The sequence below is a fragment of the Sapajus apella genome, unplaced genomic scaffold (assembly GCF_009761245.1).
Source record: "Sapajus apella isolate SASKATOON/1434 unplaced genomic scaffold, GSC_monkey_1.0 scaffold159, whole genome shotgun sequence".
Lineage (NCBI taxonomy): Eukaryota > Metazoa > Chordata > Mammalia > Primates > Cebidae > Sapajus > Sapajus apella.
The window spans coordinates 2,333,384-2,350,212 of NW_022437099.1; the positions used below are offsets into that span (position 1 = coordinate 2,333,384).

Sequence of the window (16,829 nt, forward strand, 5' to 3'; positions counted from 1 at the left end):
CAGGCTGGAGTGCAATGGCGCGATCTCGGCTCACCGCAACTTCCGCTCCCGGATTCAGGCAATTCTCCTGCCTCAGCCTCCTGAGTAGCTGGGATTACAGGCACGCGCCACCATGCTCAGCTGATTTTTTGTATTTTTAGTAGAGACGGGGTTTCACCATGTTGACCAGAATGGTCTCGATCTCTTGACCTTGTGATCCACCCGCCTCGGCCTCCCAAAGTGCTGGGATTACAGGCGTGAGCCACCGCGCCCGGCTCTTTCTTTCTTTCTTTCTCTTTCTTTTGTTTTTGTCTTTTTTGAGACAAGGTCTTGCTCTGTTGCTTAGGCTAGAGTGCAACGGCTGGATCACAACTCACTGCGGTCTTGAACTCCTGGGCTCAAGTGATCCTCCCACCTCAGCCTCTTGAGGAGCTGGGACTACAGGTATATGCAATTATGACCAGCCAATTTTGTATTTTTTTGGTAGAGATGGGGTCTCACTACGTTGCCAGGCTGGTCTCAAACTCCTAGGCTCAATCAATCCTCTTGCCTTGGCCTCCCAAAGTGCTGGGATTACAGGCGTGCCCAGGCTACTTTGTTGATTGGCAGCTGAGGTGAGGATCACAGGGCCATGGGAGGGACTGGGACAACCCTGACTCTGATGGAGCAGAGAAGCAGCTCCAGGGCTGAGCCTGGGGTTGAGGGTAACACCCGGACAGTCAAGATGACAGAGCCTGGAGCCCTACCTGCGGCGACTGCCGGGCTGGGGCCTGGAGGGGAGGCCCGGGATTTGGACACGGTCCCCATCTTCCCTTTGAAGCTGCTGTTCAGTCGAGACTCAAGCTCTGCATAGACGGCTGACATCTGGAGGGAGGTGGGGGTGAGTCCAGCCCACCCTACTTCCCCTCGAAGCCCTAACTTTTGGCCTCAGAGGCCAGGCCTGGGGAGGGTGGCAGGCAGAGATCTGCCCCAGCCTGAAGCAGCCACAGAAGCGCCTTGGCCTGGGTCTCCTGGGCCCAGTCCTATGAACCGTCCATTCCCTGTCCCCTACTGACCCCACCTGGAGGGCAGAGAGAAGATCTCACCATCTTGGGGTTGGGGGTTTCAGGGAGGGACGTGCCATCACCCGCCTGGCGCTCGCCTGGGATCAGGGAAAGAGGCATCTCAGGATACTCGCTGGGACCTACCAGAGAACAATGTCATTACCATATCTGAGCTCTAAGGCTCAGGCCCCGGGCCAAAACCAATAAGCCTAGCAGACCCAGGAGGGCGAGTCCTGAGCCCTGCTTATCCCCATTCCCTGGGATTTCCCTGTCACCAAGCCCATTTTGCAGGTAGAAAAACTGAGCTCCACTCAGTCCCCACAACCCCGACATCAGCCTTACCGCAGCTGAGGCCGGCCTCTATGCCCTGTGACCGGAGGCTGCGGCGGCACATGGAGGAGGCCCGCAGGGAGCTCCGGGGCTGGGGCTCAGGCGTGGGCTCCGACTCCAGGTCCAGCTCAGGCTCCGGCTCTGCTGTGGGACACGCAGGGAACATGGGGCCCTCTTGTCCTCTCAGCCAGACAAGGGACCTCCACAACAGGGACGGGAGGGCAGATGTCATCCGAAGCAATATGTGGACCCCAGGCTACGGAGCCTGCCCTGCTTGCCACCAGAACAGCTCTGGAAGGGAAGCCCCGGGACAAGAAACCAGGTGCTGGGAGCAGCAGCAGAATGCAGCTGGCTGGAGCTGGGGGCCCAGCAGAGATCTCATGACAAGGGTTTCCAGAGTCTCAATGCCTTGTGCTCACCCCAGGCCAAGTCACTGCTGCCCAGAGAGGATTATGGGTGAAATAGTTTTGTTTTTCTTTTGAGACAGAGTTTCACAATTGTTGCCCAGGCTGGAGTGCAGCGGCATCATCTCAGCTCACGGCAACCTCCACCTCCCAGGTTCAAGCAATTCTCCTGCCTCAGCCTTCCGAGTAGCTGGGATTACAGGTGCCTGCCACGACAGCTGGCTAACTTTTTGTATTTTTAGTAGAGAAGGGATTTCAGCATGTTGGCCAGGCTGGTCTCAAACTCCTGACTTCAGGTGATCCACCTGCCTCGGCCTCCCAAAGTGCTGGGATTACATGCGTGAGCCACTGCTCCCAGCCAAAATACAACTTTTTTGAGTCTAGGCAGATAGGTAAGACATGTGCCATCCAGCACAGAGCCCGAGCTTCTTGCTAAAATCCTAGTAAACTGTGGGCCAACAGCTCTGCAGTGGCTCTCCCTTCTTATCTCCCTCCCTCTCTCCCATTCTCCCTCTATTCCTTCCTTTTTGTTTGAGACACAGTCTGGCTTCCTTGCCCAGGCTGTTCACCTGGTTGGTTGGACAGTCAGCAGCTGCAGGCAGGGAAGGGGCAGGGGAGAAGATGCTTACCTGTCATGGCAGTGTAACCCAGGAAGCATGCGATTTTCTCCTGACAGAGCTCCTGCTCCTCATAGGTCAGCAGCTGGTAGATGAACTGCCACAGGACCTGCTTGGCAGGGGTGTCCAGCACGGGGTAGACATCAACAATGAGCGTGTCGATGTTCCTGGGTGAGGGTGTGGGAAGGCAAGGCTCAATACTCAGGGGATCACCATGATGACAGAGTGGGGGTGGACAAGATGGCACTTCCAGGCCACAGCCTCTGGCCTCATGCCCTATCCCTGCCCTTGAAAGACAGAGAAGTAGGGGCCGGGCACAGTGGCTCACGCCTGTAATCCCAGCACTTTGGGAGGCTGAGGCAGGTGAATCATTTGAGGTCAGGAGTTAGAGACCAGCCTGGCCAACATGGTGAAATCCCATCTCTGTTAAAAATATAAAAATTAGCTGGGCATGGTGGCATGCACCTGTAATCCCCAGCCACTCAGGAGGTTGAGGCAGGAGAATCACTTGAGCCTGGGGGGTAGAGGTTGCAGTGAGCTGAGATCACACCACTGGACCCCAGACTGGGTAACAGAGTGAGACTCTGTCTCCAAAAAAAAAAAAAAAAAACACAGGAAGGCAGGCTCTGGGGACAGGGTAGCCAGACTCCATTCTCGGCTCTGCCACTTACCAGCTAAGCGACCTTTCTCAAGTGACTTACCTTCTCTGTGCCTCAGTTTCCTCATCTGTAAAATGGTGATAAAAATAGCATCTACCTCATAGAGCTGTTGTGAAGATTAAAACATATAGAGCAGGCCAGGCTGGTGGCTCATGCCTGTAATCCCAGCTCATTGGGAGGCTAAGGCGGTGGATCACCTCAGGTCGGGAGTTCGAGACCAGCCTCGCCAATGTAGTGAAACCCCGACTCTACTAAAAATACAAAAATTAGCTGGGCATGGTGGCACACATCTGTATTCCCAGCTACTTAGATGGCTGAGGTAGGAGAACTGCTTGAACCCAGGAGGTAGAGGTTGCAGTGAGCCAAGATCACATCACTGCACTCCAGCCTGGGTAACAGAGTGAGGCTCTGTCTCAAAACAACAAAAAACATATAGAGCAGGCCAGGCATGGTGGCTCATGCCTGTAATCTCAGCCCTTTGGGAGGCTGAGGCAGACAGATCATCTGAGATCAAGAGTTTGAGACCAGCTTGGCCAACATGGCGAACATTGTTTCTACAAAAAATACAAAAATTTGGTGGGCATGGTGGTGCGCAGCTGTAATCCCAGCTACTCGGGAGGCTGAGGCAAAAGAATCACCTGAGCCTGGGAGGCAAAAGTTGCAGCGAGCAGAGATTGCATTACTACACTCCAGCCTGGGCCACAGAGCAAGACTCTGTCTCAAAAAATAAATAAAAAAAACAATAAAAATAGGTCGGCATGGTGGCTCATGCCTGTAATCCCTGCACTTTGGGAGGCCGAGGCAGGTGGATCATGAGCTCAGGAGTTCGAGACCAGCCTGGCCAAAATGGTAAAACCCCCTCTCTAACAAAAATACAAAAATTAGCTGGGTGTGGTGGTATGTGCCTGCAATCCCAGCTACTGGGGAGGCTGAGGCAGGAGAATCACTTGAACCTGGGAGATGGAGATTGCAGTGAGCTGAGATTAAGCCACTGCACTCTAGCCTGGGCAACGGATCAAGACTCTGTCTCAAAATAATAATAATAAATAAAAATAAATAAATCAAAAAAAATATAGTAGGAGAATATCTTTTGACCTAGAAGCAGGGAAGGACTTCTTAAAATTTCAGAAGCCAAAACTCTAAAACCAAAAATGTGGCCAGTTTGACTATGCAAAATCAAGGAAGCCCAACTTTGACACATTAATATTGACACAACAGATCTAATAACAGAAGTAACATGGGAGAGAAATTTACAACATTCAAAATCAAGGAGAAATCAGTGTTTAAAATGTACAAGGGTGGCCAGGCATCGTGGCTCACGCCTGTCATCCCAGCACTTTGGGAGGCTGAAGTGGGTGAATCACTTGAGCCCAGGAGTTCAAGACCAGCCTGGACAACATGGCAAAACCCGCCTCTACTAAAAAAAAAAAAAAAAAAAAAAAAAATTAGAGGGGCATGGTAGTCCCAGCTACCTGGGAGGCAGAGGTAGGAGGATCACTTGAGCCTGGGAGTTTTAGGCTGCAGTGAGCTGTATTTGCGCCACTGCACTCCAGCCTGGGTGACGGAGTGAGACCCTGTCTCAGAAAATAAAATAAAATATATAAGGAACTTCATGCCAGTCAACAAGAACAAAAAGTCCAAGAAAACAAAAATGGACAAAGGATATGAACAGGTAATTTATAGAGAAAATCCCAGAAAAACTTCATAAGCATATTAGAGAATACTTAATTAGTAACAGAAGAAAACCAAATTAAAATAACAGGATGTCACTTCTATGGCTAAGAAACTAACAAAAATAAAAAGTTGGACACCACTGTGATCCACAGGACTTTGACTGCAGTTATAATCAATGTATGATATATACACAGAGCAATGTGGACAGAGCTAAACACATTAATTGGTGAATAAGTCAAACACAAAATACTCTATATAGCACAATGATTTTTTTTTTTTTGAGGGGGGAGAAGATGAAGTTTTGTTCTGTTGCCCAGGTTGGAGTGCAGTGGCGTGATCTTGGCTCACTGAAACCTCTGCCTTCTGGGTTCAAGCAATTCTCCTGCCTCAGCCTCCCAAACAGTTGTGACTATAGGCACATGCTGCCATGCCTGGCTAGTTTTTTGTATTTCAGTAGAGACAGGGTTTCACTGTGTTGCCCAGGCTGTTATTGAACTCCTGAGCTCAGATAATCCACCCGCCTCGGCCTCCTAAAGTGCTAGGATTATAGGAGTGACCCACCATGACCCCCTGTCACGCAGGCTGGAGTGCAGTGGCACAATCACGGCTCACTGCAGCCTTGAAACCCTGGGCTCAAGCGATCCTCCCACATCAAAGTAACTGGAACTACAGGTGTGAGCCACCATGCCCAGCTAATTTTTTCTTTTTGTAGATATGGCTTCTTGCTCTGTTGCTCAGGCTGGTTTTGAACTCCTGGGCTCAAGCAATTTTCCTGCCTTAGCCTCCCAAAGTGATGAGATTATAAGTGTTTGGTCTGGGTTTCTTTTTGATGTGATGAGGTTTTAAAATGGACCATGTGATGTTTGCATATATTTGTGAACATACTAAACACCACTGAATTGTATAATTAAATGGGTGAACTGTATAGTAGGTGAATTACATCTTAAGACTCTTTAAAGCCAGGTACAATGGCTCATGCCTGTAATCCTAGCACTTTGGGAGGATCACTTGAGCCCAGGAGTTCGAGACCAGCCTGGGCAACATAGTGAGACCCCTCCCCCCATCCTTTTTGAAAAACAAAACAAAACCAGGCTGGGCGTACAGTGGCTCATGCCTGTAATCCCAGCACTTTGGGAAGCAGAGGTGGGTGGATTACCTGTGGTTGGGCATTCGAGACCAGCCTGACTAACGTGGAGAAACCTCATCTTTACAAAAAATGCAAAATTAGCCGGGCATGGTGGTGCATAGGCCTGTAATCCAAGCTAGTTGGGAGTCTGCGGCAGGAGAATCGCTTGAACCTGGGAGGCGGAGGTTGCAGTGAGCCAAGATCGCGTCATTGCACGCCAGCCAGGGCACCAAGAGCGAAACTGTCTCAAAAACAAAATGAAACAAAACAAAAACCAAAAACCAAAGCCCTTCAAAGAAAACAAAAAGGTAAAGACATGGGACAGGCTTTTCGGAGACCATGAAAATGACCCCATGGACCAGGGAGTGTGATAAATGCACCTGGCTGTAGTTGAGGTCCAAAAAGAAAGACACCAACCCTATCCCCAAGGGCCTGGACCATGACAAGTGCCCACAGGTGGGTCCCATCAAGAATGCTGCAGGTATTTGGGTATTTGGGAGGCCAAGGTGGGCAGATCATGATATCAGGAGTTCAAGACCAGCCTGACCAACATGATGAAACCCTGTCTCTACTAAAAATACAAAAATTAGCTGGGTGTGGTAGTGCATGGTTGTAATCCCAGCTACTCGGGAGGCTGAGGCAGGAGAATTGCTTGAACACGGGAGGCGGAGGTTGCAGTGACCCGAAATCACATCACTGCACTCCCACCTGGGCAACAGAGAGAGACTCCATCTAAAAAAAAAAAAAAAAAAAGAATGCGGCAGGTGGTCCCCATCTGCCTCACTTCACAGAGAAGGCTGTGACTTGACAAGGTCACATGGCTATCGGAGGTGTCAGAGTCAGAATTTGTTCCAGGGCAGCTCAATTGCCCACTACCCTGAGGCCCCTGATACCAGCTGCCACCTCCCTGAGCATCCCCCAGGAGATCGGGACTGAGGGGACTCAGGCAGGGAGACTAGGATGTGAGTCTAGGCAGGACTTAGGGCCCACCCAGGGCAGGTCCCCACCCCAGCTCTGGCCCAGCCACCTGTGCTGGAAGAAGCTCTCGAGGGCCCGGCAGACCCCGTAGCGCTCAGGAGGTGTGAGTAGGTGCTCCAGCTGCTGGCTGAAGGTCCTCCCTTGGACCCGGATGCTGGATGGCAGGATCTCCGCCACCCACTGCAGGGAGGTAAGCGCTGACGATGGGTTGGGCGAGTCCAGAGAATCAGAGTCTGCTGGGACCACAGGCAGGAGAGGCAAGAGTGACCCAGAGTCCCCAGGCCAGGTGCCGTTTCCCTGGCTTTTGAGGTCAGCAGACCTCCTGAGCTGGGGTGTGGCTGTCCAATGCCATGCATGGGAAGACATGCTTGCTGCCCGACACGGGCCAGGGATAGAGGGAGTCAGCCCCGGGAAGGCTCCCTGAAGCTGTGCACTAGGGTTTTTGTTTTCATTTTTGTTTTTGTCTTTTTCTGAGATGAAGTCTCACTCTGTTGCCCAGGCGGGAGTGTAGTGGCATGATCTCAGCTCACTACAACCTCCACCTCCTGAGTTCAAGTGATTCTCCTGTCTCAGCCTCCTGAGTAGCTAGAACTACGGGTGTGCGCCACCATGCCCGGCTAATTTTTGTATTTTTAGTAGAGACAGGGTTTCACCATGTTGGCCAGGATGGTCTAGATCTCCTGTCCTCATGATCTGCCTGCTTCTGCCTCCCAAAGTGCTGGGATTATAGGTGTGAGACATCGCGCCTGGCCCTTTTTTTATTTTTGAGACAGAGTCTTGTTCTGTCACCCAGGCTGGAGTGCAGTGGTGCAATCTTGGTTCACAGCAAACTCCACCTCCTGGATTCAAGTGATTGTCTTGTCTCAGCCTCCCGAGTAGCTGGGACTACAGGCGTGTGTGATCACGCCCAGCTAATTTTTGTATTTTTAGTAGAGACAGAGTTGCACCATGTTGCCCAGGCTGGTCTCAAACTCCTGGCCTCAAGCAATCCTCCCACCCCAGCCTCCAAAGTGCTGGGATTCCAGGCATGAGCCACCATGCCCATCCTCACTGGGATTTTATAGTACCACTTGGGGTCAGTCCTGGTAAGGCAAGCTGCAGGTTTAGGGGAAGAGCCGAGTCCTCCACACTGTGAATCTCACACATAGCAGCTGGGGCAGGGTTGCTGTGGATCAAGAAAGCCAAGTGTCCATGGGGTTCTCACCACTGGCAAATGGGACGAGCCCTTCCTCCACCACCAGCGTGGGCATGGCACCACTGCCCTGCAGCATGGACACCACCTTGTCGTGGGAGCAGTTCCTGCCAAGCAGAGAGGGCCCAGGAGGGCCTGACTGGAGTGAGCCCTGTCCACAGCCACCAGCCAGACCTCCCTGTCCTGCCGACAGGGGCCACACAGCAAGACCACCTCTATGCCTCTCTGTGTCCCCTGCATGGAGCTGGGGTATTTTCTGGTTGGAAGGATGAACTGAGGTCCTGGCTAAAGTTGGCGGCTGGCGAGGGGGAGGGTTAGATTCAAGAGTTCCCACTGGAAGAGGGACAGATCCTGGGGACCAACTGGTGAGAGGGGATCGGGACCATGGCCTGGGTGCCCCAAGAGGCAGGAGTCTTGCAAGGGGTGGGGCAGCTCATCACCAACCTCTGGTGTCCCCAGTATCCTCTGACCTCATGTCCAGTCCATTGAGGAAGAGGATCCGGTCACCTGACTTGAGGGCAGCATTGTCAGCTGGGCTACCTGGAAGCAAGAAGAGAAGGTGTGCCGGTCAGCTGGGCAGGGTACCACTTCAAGAGCAGGATGCTATCCTGTTTTACAGGCAAGAAATGGAAACTCAGAGACCCATAGTTGGCCAGGCACAGTGGCTAACACCTGTAATCCCAGCACTTTGAGAGGCCAAGGCACGAGGATTGCTTGAGCCCAGGAGTTCGAGACCAGCTTGGGCAACATAGCGAGACCTCCGTCTCTACAAAAAAAAAAAACAACCCTAAAAAACAGAGATCCATAGGCATGGGTGGAGAGGAGAGTCAAATAAGGTAGACTGATCTGTGTAATAGACTCTGCACATTTCTGATCGCAGCTGCTTTAAGGACCTAAGGACCACGGGAGTGATCCCCTAGCAGGGGCACAGCATGAACCCCCCAGTGCTGGAGAAAAGCAAGGTCCACAGAGCAGTCCTTAGGCAGCATCAGTACGTCTCGAGTCCCTGCTCCATATACTGTTCTTAGCTCTGTGTAGAAAGATCCCATCAGGGATTCCTTTTTGTTTCAGGAGAATTACTTTCTGTTTTTTGTTTTGTGTTGTGTTGTTTGAGACAAGGTCTTGCTGCAGTGCAGTGGTGTAATCGCAGTTCACTGCAACCTTGACCTCTTGGGCTCAAGCAATCCTCCCACTTGAGACCCTGAGTAGCTGGGACCTAGGCATGAACCACCACTCTGGGCCATAAATATATATATATATATATATATATATTTTTTTTTTTTTTTTGAGATGGAGTCTCGCTCTGTCACCCAGGCTGGAGTGCAAGGGCATGATCTCAGCTCACTGCAACTTCTGCCTCCTGGGTTCAAGCTATTCTCCCACCTCAGCCTCCTGAGTAGGTGGGACTACAGGCACCTGCCACCACACCTGGCTAATTTGTGTGTGTGTTTGTTTTTAGTAGAGATGGGGTTTCACCATGTTGCCCAGGCTGGCCTCAAACTCCTGAGCTCAAGTTATCCACCTGCCTTGGCCTCTCAAAGTGCTGGGATTACAGGTGTGAGCTACCGTGCCCGGCCACCTAATTTTTGTATTTTCTGTAGAGACGAAGTTTCACCATATTGTTCAGGCTGGTCTCAAACTCCTGGCCTCAAATGATCCTCCTACCTCGTCTCCCAAAGTGCTGGGATTACAAGCATGAGCCACCACACCTGGCCTCTTTCTGCCTCTTTTATTAGTCATCATTCTAAACTTAATTCTGAAAGAAGTAGGGAAAATGATCAATGCCTAAATAAAATATACTCTCAGATTGTGAGAACTTCTCTCTGGGGGAGATGGAAACTGTCCAGAGAAGAGGGGGAACAATCAGGGAAGACTTCCTGGGAGAGGTGAGATGAGGGAAGTCCTTTCCCTGGACTGAAAAGGAGGAGAGAGAGATGGTGGTGGCGAATCCAGTCTGGCCTGCCTTGAATAGCTGCATGACTAGAGAGGCTGTCGCAGGGGATCAAAGATCACTGGGCCAGGAGTCAGGAGATCCTAGTTTCTGGTCCTTAATTTATCAGAGCCTCTCCATGTCTCACTTTCCCCATCTGTAAAAGCTTCCATCTAAGCATCCATTTGGCTTCCTATGACAGGTAAGACATGGGATCACTAGCTTGAGAGTTGGGTTGAGAACAGCAGACCCGGAATTTTTTTTTCTTTTTTCGAGACAGGGTCTTGCTCTGTCACCCAGGTTGGAGTGCAGTGGCATGATCATAGCTCACTGCAGTGCTGAACTCCTGGGCTCAAGCGATCCTCCCACCCCAGCCTCCTGAATAGCTAGGACTACAGGCATGTCCTTTGCTATGTTGACCAGGCTGGTCTCAAACTCCTGGGTTCAAGTGATCTTCCTGACTCAACTTCCCAAAAGGCTGGGATTACAAGTGTGAGCCAGTACACCCAGCCACACCTGGATTTTAACAAGCCCCTAGGCCAAGTATCCCTGGCTACACATGTGGGAGAGACCCAGATGGGGTTGTTGGTGGTGGCATGGTTGGAACAGCCATATCCACAGAGGAGAGATTAATCATTCTTTTTTTTCTGAGACAGCATCTTGCTCTGTCACCCAGGCTGGAAAGCAGTGGTGCAATCTTGGCTCACTCCAAGCTCCACCTCCCGGGTTCAAGCAATTCTCTTGCCTCAGCCTCCTGAGTAGCTGGGATTACAGGTGCCGCCACCACGCCTGGCTAGTTTTTGTATTTTTAGTAGAGACAGGGGTTCACCATATTGGCCAGGCTGGTCTCGAACTCCTGACCTCAGGTGTTCTGCCTGCCTCAGCCTCCCACAGTGCTAGGATTACCACTCCTGGCTGAGATTAATCGTTTTTAGAGGAAGCTCTCTAGAGAGCAGCTTTGGGCTTTTTGCTTACCATATAGTGTCAAAAAATTTAGTGATGCTCAAATTGGGGAAGGATCCGAACATGCCAGTTATCAGGATTAAGTCTCGGAACAGTCCGAAGCCTGTTGGCCTGACACATCAGTGCTCTTCTGGGGCTGGGACTACAGGCCTCAGTTTCCCCAGCTGTAAAGCTTCCATCTAAACATCCATTTAGCTTCCTATGATGGGCAAGGCATGGGATCAGTCCTGGGCTGGGACTATAGGATCAGATGATGCCCAGCTCACGGATCCATACACTGGAGACAGTGACGTGCAGAATGTGGAAAGAATGCATTGGCATGGCCACCAAAGGTATGTGTAACCAGGAGCATTACACTTAGGTGCTGGTAGGGGACCGATGCAGGACAGAACAGGTAACCCAGTTCTGAGCAGGTGGTTACAGGGAGGGAGAGTTCAATTCTGCTCTAGGAGACACTTCTGCCCTACAAACACCTTCCACAATGAATATGAGCACACACACACTTCTGCCCCACTGGAGTGGCAGGAAGAAAGGGATTCTTGCACTGGAGAGGCTGCCTTCTTCAAGATGCCATAGTTGGGCCTGGTGGCTCACACCTGCAATCCCGACATTTAGGAGGCTGAGGCAGAAGGATCTCTTGAGCCCAGGAGTTTGAGGCTGCAGTGGGCTATGATCATGCCACTACAATCCTGCCTGGGCGACAGAGGGAGACCCCATCTCTTAAAATAAAATAGGCTGAGTGTGGTGGTTCATGCCTGTAATCCCAGCACTTTAGGAGGCCAAGACAGGTGGATCACCTGAGGCCAAGAGTGCAAGACCAGCCTGGCCAACATGGAGCAACCCCATCTCTACTAAAAATACAAAAAAATTAGCCAGGTATGGTGGTAGGTGCCTGTAATCCCAGCCACTCAGGAGGCTGAGGCAGTAGAAGTAGAATTGCTTGAACCTGGGAGGCGGAGGCTTACGTGAGCCGAGATTGCACCACTGCACTCCAGCCTGAGCAATAAGAGTGAAACTCCACCTCAAAATAAAAAAAATAAAATAAATAAAACATAGGCTGGGTATGATGGCTAATGCCTGTACTCCTAACACTTTGGGAGGCCAAGGCAGGAGGATTACTTGAGCTAAAGAGTTTGAGACCAGCTTGGGCAATATGGCGAAACCCTATCTCTACCGGAAATATAAAAAAAGTAGCCATACATGGTGGCATGCGCCTGTGGTCCCAGCTACTCGGGGGGCTGAGATGGGAGGATCACTTGAGCCTAGGAGGTGGAGGTTGCAGTGAGCCAAGATTGTGCCACTGCACTCTAGCCTGGGTGACAGAGGGAGACCCTATCTCATTAAAATAAAATAGGGGGGACACAGTGGCTCATGCCTGTAATCCCAGCACTTTGGGAGGCAGAGGTGGGTGGATCACAAGGTCAGGAGATTTAGACCATCCTGGCTAACACGGTGAAACCCTGTCTACTAAAAATACAAAAAATTAGCCGGCATGGTGGCAGGCGCCTGTAGTCTCAGCTGCTCGGGAGGCTGAGACAGGAGAATTGCTTGAATCAGGGAGGCAGAGGTTGCAGTGAGCCAAGATCGTACCACTGCACTCTAGCCTGGAGACAGAGTGAGACTCAGTCTCAAAAAAAAATAATTAAAATAAATAAAATAAAATAAGTAAAGTAAAATAAAATTTAAAAGATGCATGATTTCAGGAACAAGGGGCAGGCGAGGTGGTAGGAGAGGGGAGTCCAGATTCAGCAGGGGTTAAAGGCAGAGGCAGAGAGTCACAGGCAGAGGCCCTGAGGCCCTTTTGGCTCTCTGAGTCTGGCCTGACAGGCAAGTGCCCAGTTCAGCATGGGCAAAGTCTGGGTAGGCACCAACTCAGTCCTGGCTGTCCCAGGGTCCTGGGCAGTGGCCCTGACCCTCCCTGTGGACACAGGAAAGGTCTGGATGCAGAATCTGGCTCCCTCGAGTTGGGGTGATGCTGAATTTAGAGGGGCAGGGGTGGGGTACCCCAACTCAGGCAGAAGGCTCTGGCCTCAAGCACCTTGGGCAGGAGTGGGATTCAGATCCGCTGGCTCTGGGACACTCAGGGGACACTATGTAGATGGGAGGAGTTGCTGAGCAGGAGCCTATATGGGGTACAGTGACCCTGGAGAGCCACCACGGGGTCCTTCACCCCATCCTGGGCCTTAGGGACTCTTAGGGCAACCAGCCCACTCCTCACCAGGCAGGACAGACTCGATCCAGACAGGCCCGTGGCCGCGAAGTGTGAAGCCAAAACTCTTGTTGCCCTTGTAGACTCGGACAGTCCTGGGGGGAAAAAGAAGGGGCGAGCAGCATGATGGAGAAGGGGCCCTGGGGTGCAGGAGTGGGAGACGTCCCGTGTCCCTTTCCCCTTAACCTCTCGGTCTCTTCTGCACCCGAGCAGCCCCGCCCCGCCCCTGCGCACTCTCCCCAGGTCTCGGTCCCGAGCCCACCCGCAGGGAGGGGTCCGCGGCCCGTGCCTGTGAGTCCCACGTACCTGCGCGCGCCCCCGGGGCCAGCGAGGCCGCCCACCAGCAAGGAGGCCCTGCGCGGGGGCGGCTCGTCGGGGCGGCGCGGCGGGGCGCTGGCGCGCGTGGACACCAGGAGGCGCTCCGGCCGCTCCTCGCTGCGGCTCCGGCGCAGTCGCTGAGCGCCCTGGGCCCGGCGGGCGCGGCATAGCTTGCCCAGGAGGCCCTGCGACACCACCTCGTCGAAGCGCGCCCGGTGCTTCTTGGGGATGAAGATCCTGCCGGCGAGGACGGAGGAGTCGGGGTGCGTCCCTGGATCCTGGATCTCGGCAAACCGTGGCCCGAAGGGGCGTCCTCGTGGGTGCCGCCCTCGGCTCTCTCGCCCCTTCCCAGGAGTGGCGGAGGGTTGGGGGGGGATCAGCAGCCAGTGGCACCCCAGTTGCCCCCTCGGTGCTAGGATTTTTGCCCCCGCTCCACCTCGGGAATGGCACATTCAGACCGTCCTTCATGACTCTGGGCTCTCCACGGCCCGAGCCCCACAAAGCCAATCCGCGGACCCGTTCCTCCTCCTGCCTCTGTCTTCCTTCTCTGGTCTCTCCCCTCACTGCCTCTGCACCCGCCAGGCCAAGAACGAGCCAGGGATCCCCACAACACACTGTCTCCCAGCTCGTCTCTAGCTGGCTCAGCTGGAGGAAACGAGCCCACAAGCCCAAGATCTTAGTTCCTGCAGCCCCTCACCACACCTCAGTCTTCCTGCTTGCTTCTCTGGCCAGCCCCATCTGCAGCTGCCCACTCAGATATCTGCCAGGACCCCTGCCTTCTGCCTCCTTCAGTCCCTTTAAGCTCTCTCCAGGCCCTCACCCCAGCCTGCTCCAATTCATTGCTTCCTTAGCTGAATGAGGCTCCACACCCAATACAGGCCTCCTTTCAATTTAATTCTACATGTATTTAGGGAGCCCCTGCTATCTGTGCCAGCTGGGAACTGGGGTTCAAAGCTGAAGGGACTGTGGCTCCTGTTCTCAAAGGAGTTACCTTGGAAGTGAGAGGCAGGGGGAAGGCCTGTGGGTCTCTGCTACAGGACTAGCAACTCTCTCTTTCTCTGTCTCTGCTTTTTTTTCCTCTTTTGAGACAGGGTCTTGCTCTGTCTTCCAGGCTAGAGTACAGTGGCACGATCATAGCATGATCACAGCTTGATCATAGCTCAATGTAACCTGGAACTCCTGGTCTCAAGGGATCCTCCTGCCTTGACCTCCCTTGTAGCTAGGACTACAGGCACATGCCACCAGGCCTGGCTATTTTATTTTTCTCGAGACAGAGTCTTGCTCTGTTGCCCAGGCTGGAGTGCAATGGCACGATCTCGGCTCACTGCAACCTCCACTTCCTGGGTTCAAGCGATTCTACCACCTCCAGAGTAGCTGGGATTAGAGGTGCCCACCACCACGCCTGGCTAGTTTTGTATCTTTGTAGAGATGGGGTTTCACCTTGTTGGCCAGGCTGGTCTTAAACTCCTGACCTCAGGTGATCCACCCACCTCAGCCTCCCAAAGTGCTGGTATTACAGGGGTGAGCCACTGCACCTAGCATTTTTTTTCTTTTTCTTTTTCTTTTGTGGAGCTGAGGCTCTATGTTGCCCAGGCTGGTATCAAACTCCTGGGCTCAAGCGATCCTCCCACATCCACTTCTTAAAGTGCTGGGATTACAGGCGTGAGCTACAACTCCAAGCCTTGGTGGCTTTCTGAGGGTTAGGTCTGTAGTTCAATCATGAGCCACTGTGATTGGCCAGGGCTCAGCACACCGGAGAGACTTGGTAAACAGGAGGTCTGCCAGCAGCCTACCTATATCTCTGAGTAATGGCAGCAGTTAACGTCCTGATGGACTCTCTGGTCTGTGGCAGAGGATTCTGAGGCAGAGAGGACCCATAGCTCTCCACAGCTACACAGCTGGCCTGTGGCACAGTTGGCATTGGAGCCCAGCCTTCGGAGCCTCAGCACTGTGGCAGGACCTCTAACAAGAGCCCCTGAAGGTCTGGTTGCCTGTGAGGCCTCCCTGGCTGCATCCCAAAGCTCCCTTCCCTGTTCCTTGTACCAAATGCCAGGGCCAAGGGCAAGATGATGAGAAGGGAGAAGGGATCAGTGGCCTTGCAGTCAGCTGAAATACAAACCCCTCTGAGGTGTCCCAGCGGCCCCCACGCTTCCCTCCACCTCTGTGGATAGGAGTAATTAGGCCAGACAGGCAAAATAAGTTGCCTGGTGGGAGGAAGCGGGCATGGATTCTCAGGGAGGAGGCTCTGTCCCCGCAGTGAGCTCTGCTCCAGGTCTGGATCATCTGGGTGACCAGAAGGCCAGGATGAATGCCTGCTCACCTCTGCCCGGTGCCCATTCCCACCCACCTGCAATGCTTTCTGCAAATCTGGAAACTTAGCCTCATCCCCCAAGATGATCACTCAAGGTCTCCGGAGCCTAACCCCTCCATCTGCCTGGCCTCCGCATTCCCCACTGCCTCCCATACCTCAAGCCTCACGTCCAGGCAAAGGAGAAAGGACACACCCACTTGAGACTGTCCACCTCACTTTCAGCTCCAGCCACAGACTCTGAAGAAGACATCACTCCATGCACGCAACCCCTGAGTCCAACCTGGACAGGGGTCAAGAGGACATCACAGCTCTACCTTCCAGCAGCAGCTAGAAAAGACCCTATCACCCAGGCAAGGTGACTCAAGCCTGTAATCCCAGCACTTTGGGAAGCCGAGGCAGGCAGATTACCTAAATTCAGGAGTTTAATTTCAGTCTGGCGAATGTGGTGAAACTCTGTCTCTACTAAAAATACAAAACTTAGCCGGGCATGGTGGCATGTGCCTGTAATTCCAGCTACCCAGGAGGCTGAAGCACGAGAATTGCCTGAACCCGGAAGACAGAGGTTGCAGTGAGCCGAGATTGAGTCACTGCACTCCAGCCTGGGCAACAGAGCGAGACTCCATTTCAAAAGAAAAAGGCCTGCCCTTTCAGGTAGGAACCAGGCTGTCACCAACTGCACAGATGAAAGAAAGTTGGGCAGCCCTTTCCTTACTTGGTGTTTTTTGGGGTGAGACAGAAGCCAAGGCTGCCTGGTAAGCCAGACATCCAACCTGGCTCCTATGGACCTTCCATGCAGCTCAGTCTGGCCCAGGGTCCCCAGCCCTGGGTCTGCCCTAAATCGACTGACCCAGCAGAGCCAGGAACAGTGGGGCCACAGCAACTATTGCCACCAGTCACCATCCCTCTGACTGGCAGTCCAGCAATCACTGTCCTGGGACTCTATGCCAACAGGCCTCTCTGAGGCCACAGGACTCTCTGGGGGCCATACAATGACCTTGCACTCAGGGTCAGTTCTGTTCTCTCTGCCAGCGTCAGGTCTTAATCCAACCCCAAGTTCCTACTAGGGACTGCCCTCCCCCCCCCCCCCCCCCCCCAT

The 16,829-nt window shown here is 52.9% G+C and overlaps 1 protein-coding gene across 1 annotated transcript in view; it reads right to left on the reverse strand.

Annotated features, from left to right (window-relative positions):
- Positions 1-16,829, reverse strand: part of GRID2IP (Grid2 interacting protein) — a 52,259-nt gene that overhangs the window by 14,015 nt on the left and 21,415 nt on the right. Inside the window, exons 3-11 of the mRNA XM_032266524.1 lie at positions 13,411-13,659; positions 13,114-13,199; positions 8,473-8,542; positions 8,015-8,109; positions 6,860-7,043; positions 2,386-2,540; positions 1,365-1,496; positions 1,065-1,162; positions 726-843 (exon numbers count right to left, since the gene is read on the reverse strand). Coding sequence (XP_032122415.1) covers positions 726-843; positions 1,065-1,162; positions 1,365-1,496; positions 2,386-2,540; positions 6,860-7,043; positions 8,015-8,109; positions 8,473-8,542; positions 13,114-13,199; positions 13,411-13,659 — 1,187 coding nt within the window. The remainder of the gene's footprint in view (positions 1-725; positions 844-1,064; positions 1,163-1,364; positions 1,497-2,385; positions 2,541-6,859; positions 7,044-8,014; positions 8,110-8,472; positions 8,543-13,113; positions 13,200-13,410; positions 13,660-16,829) is intronic.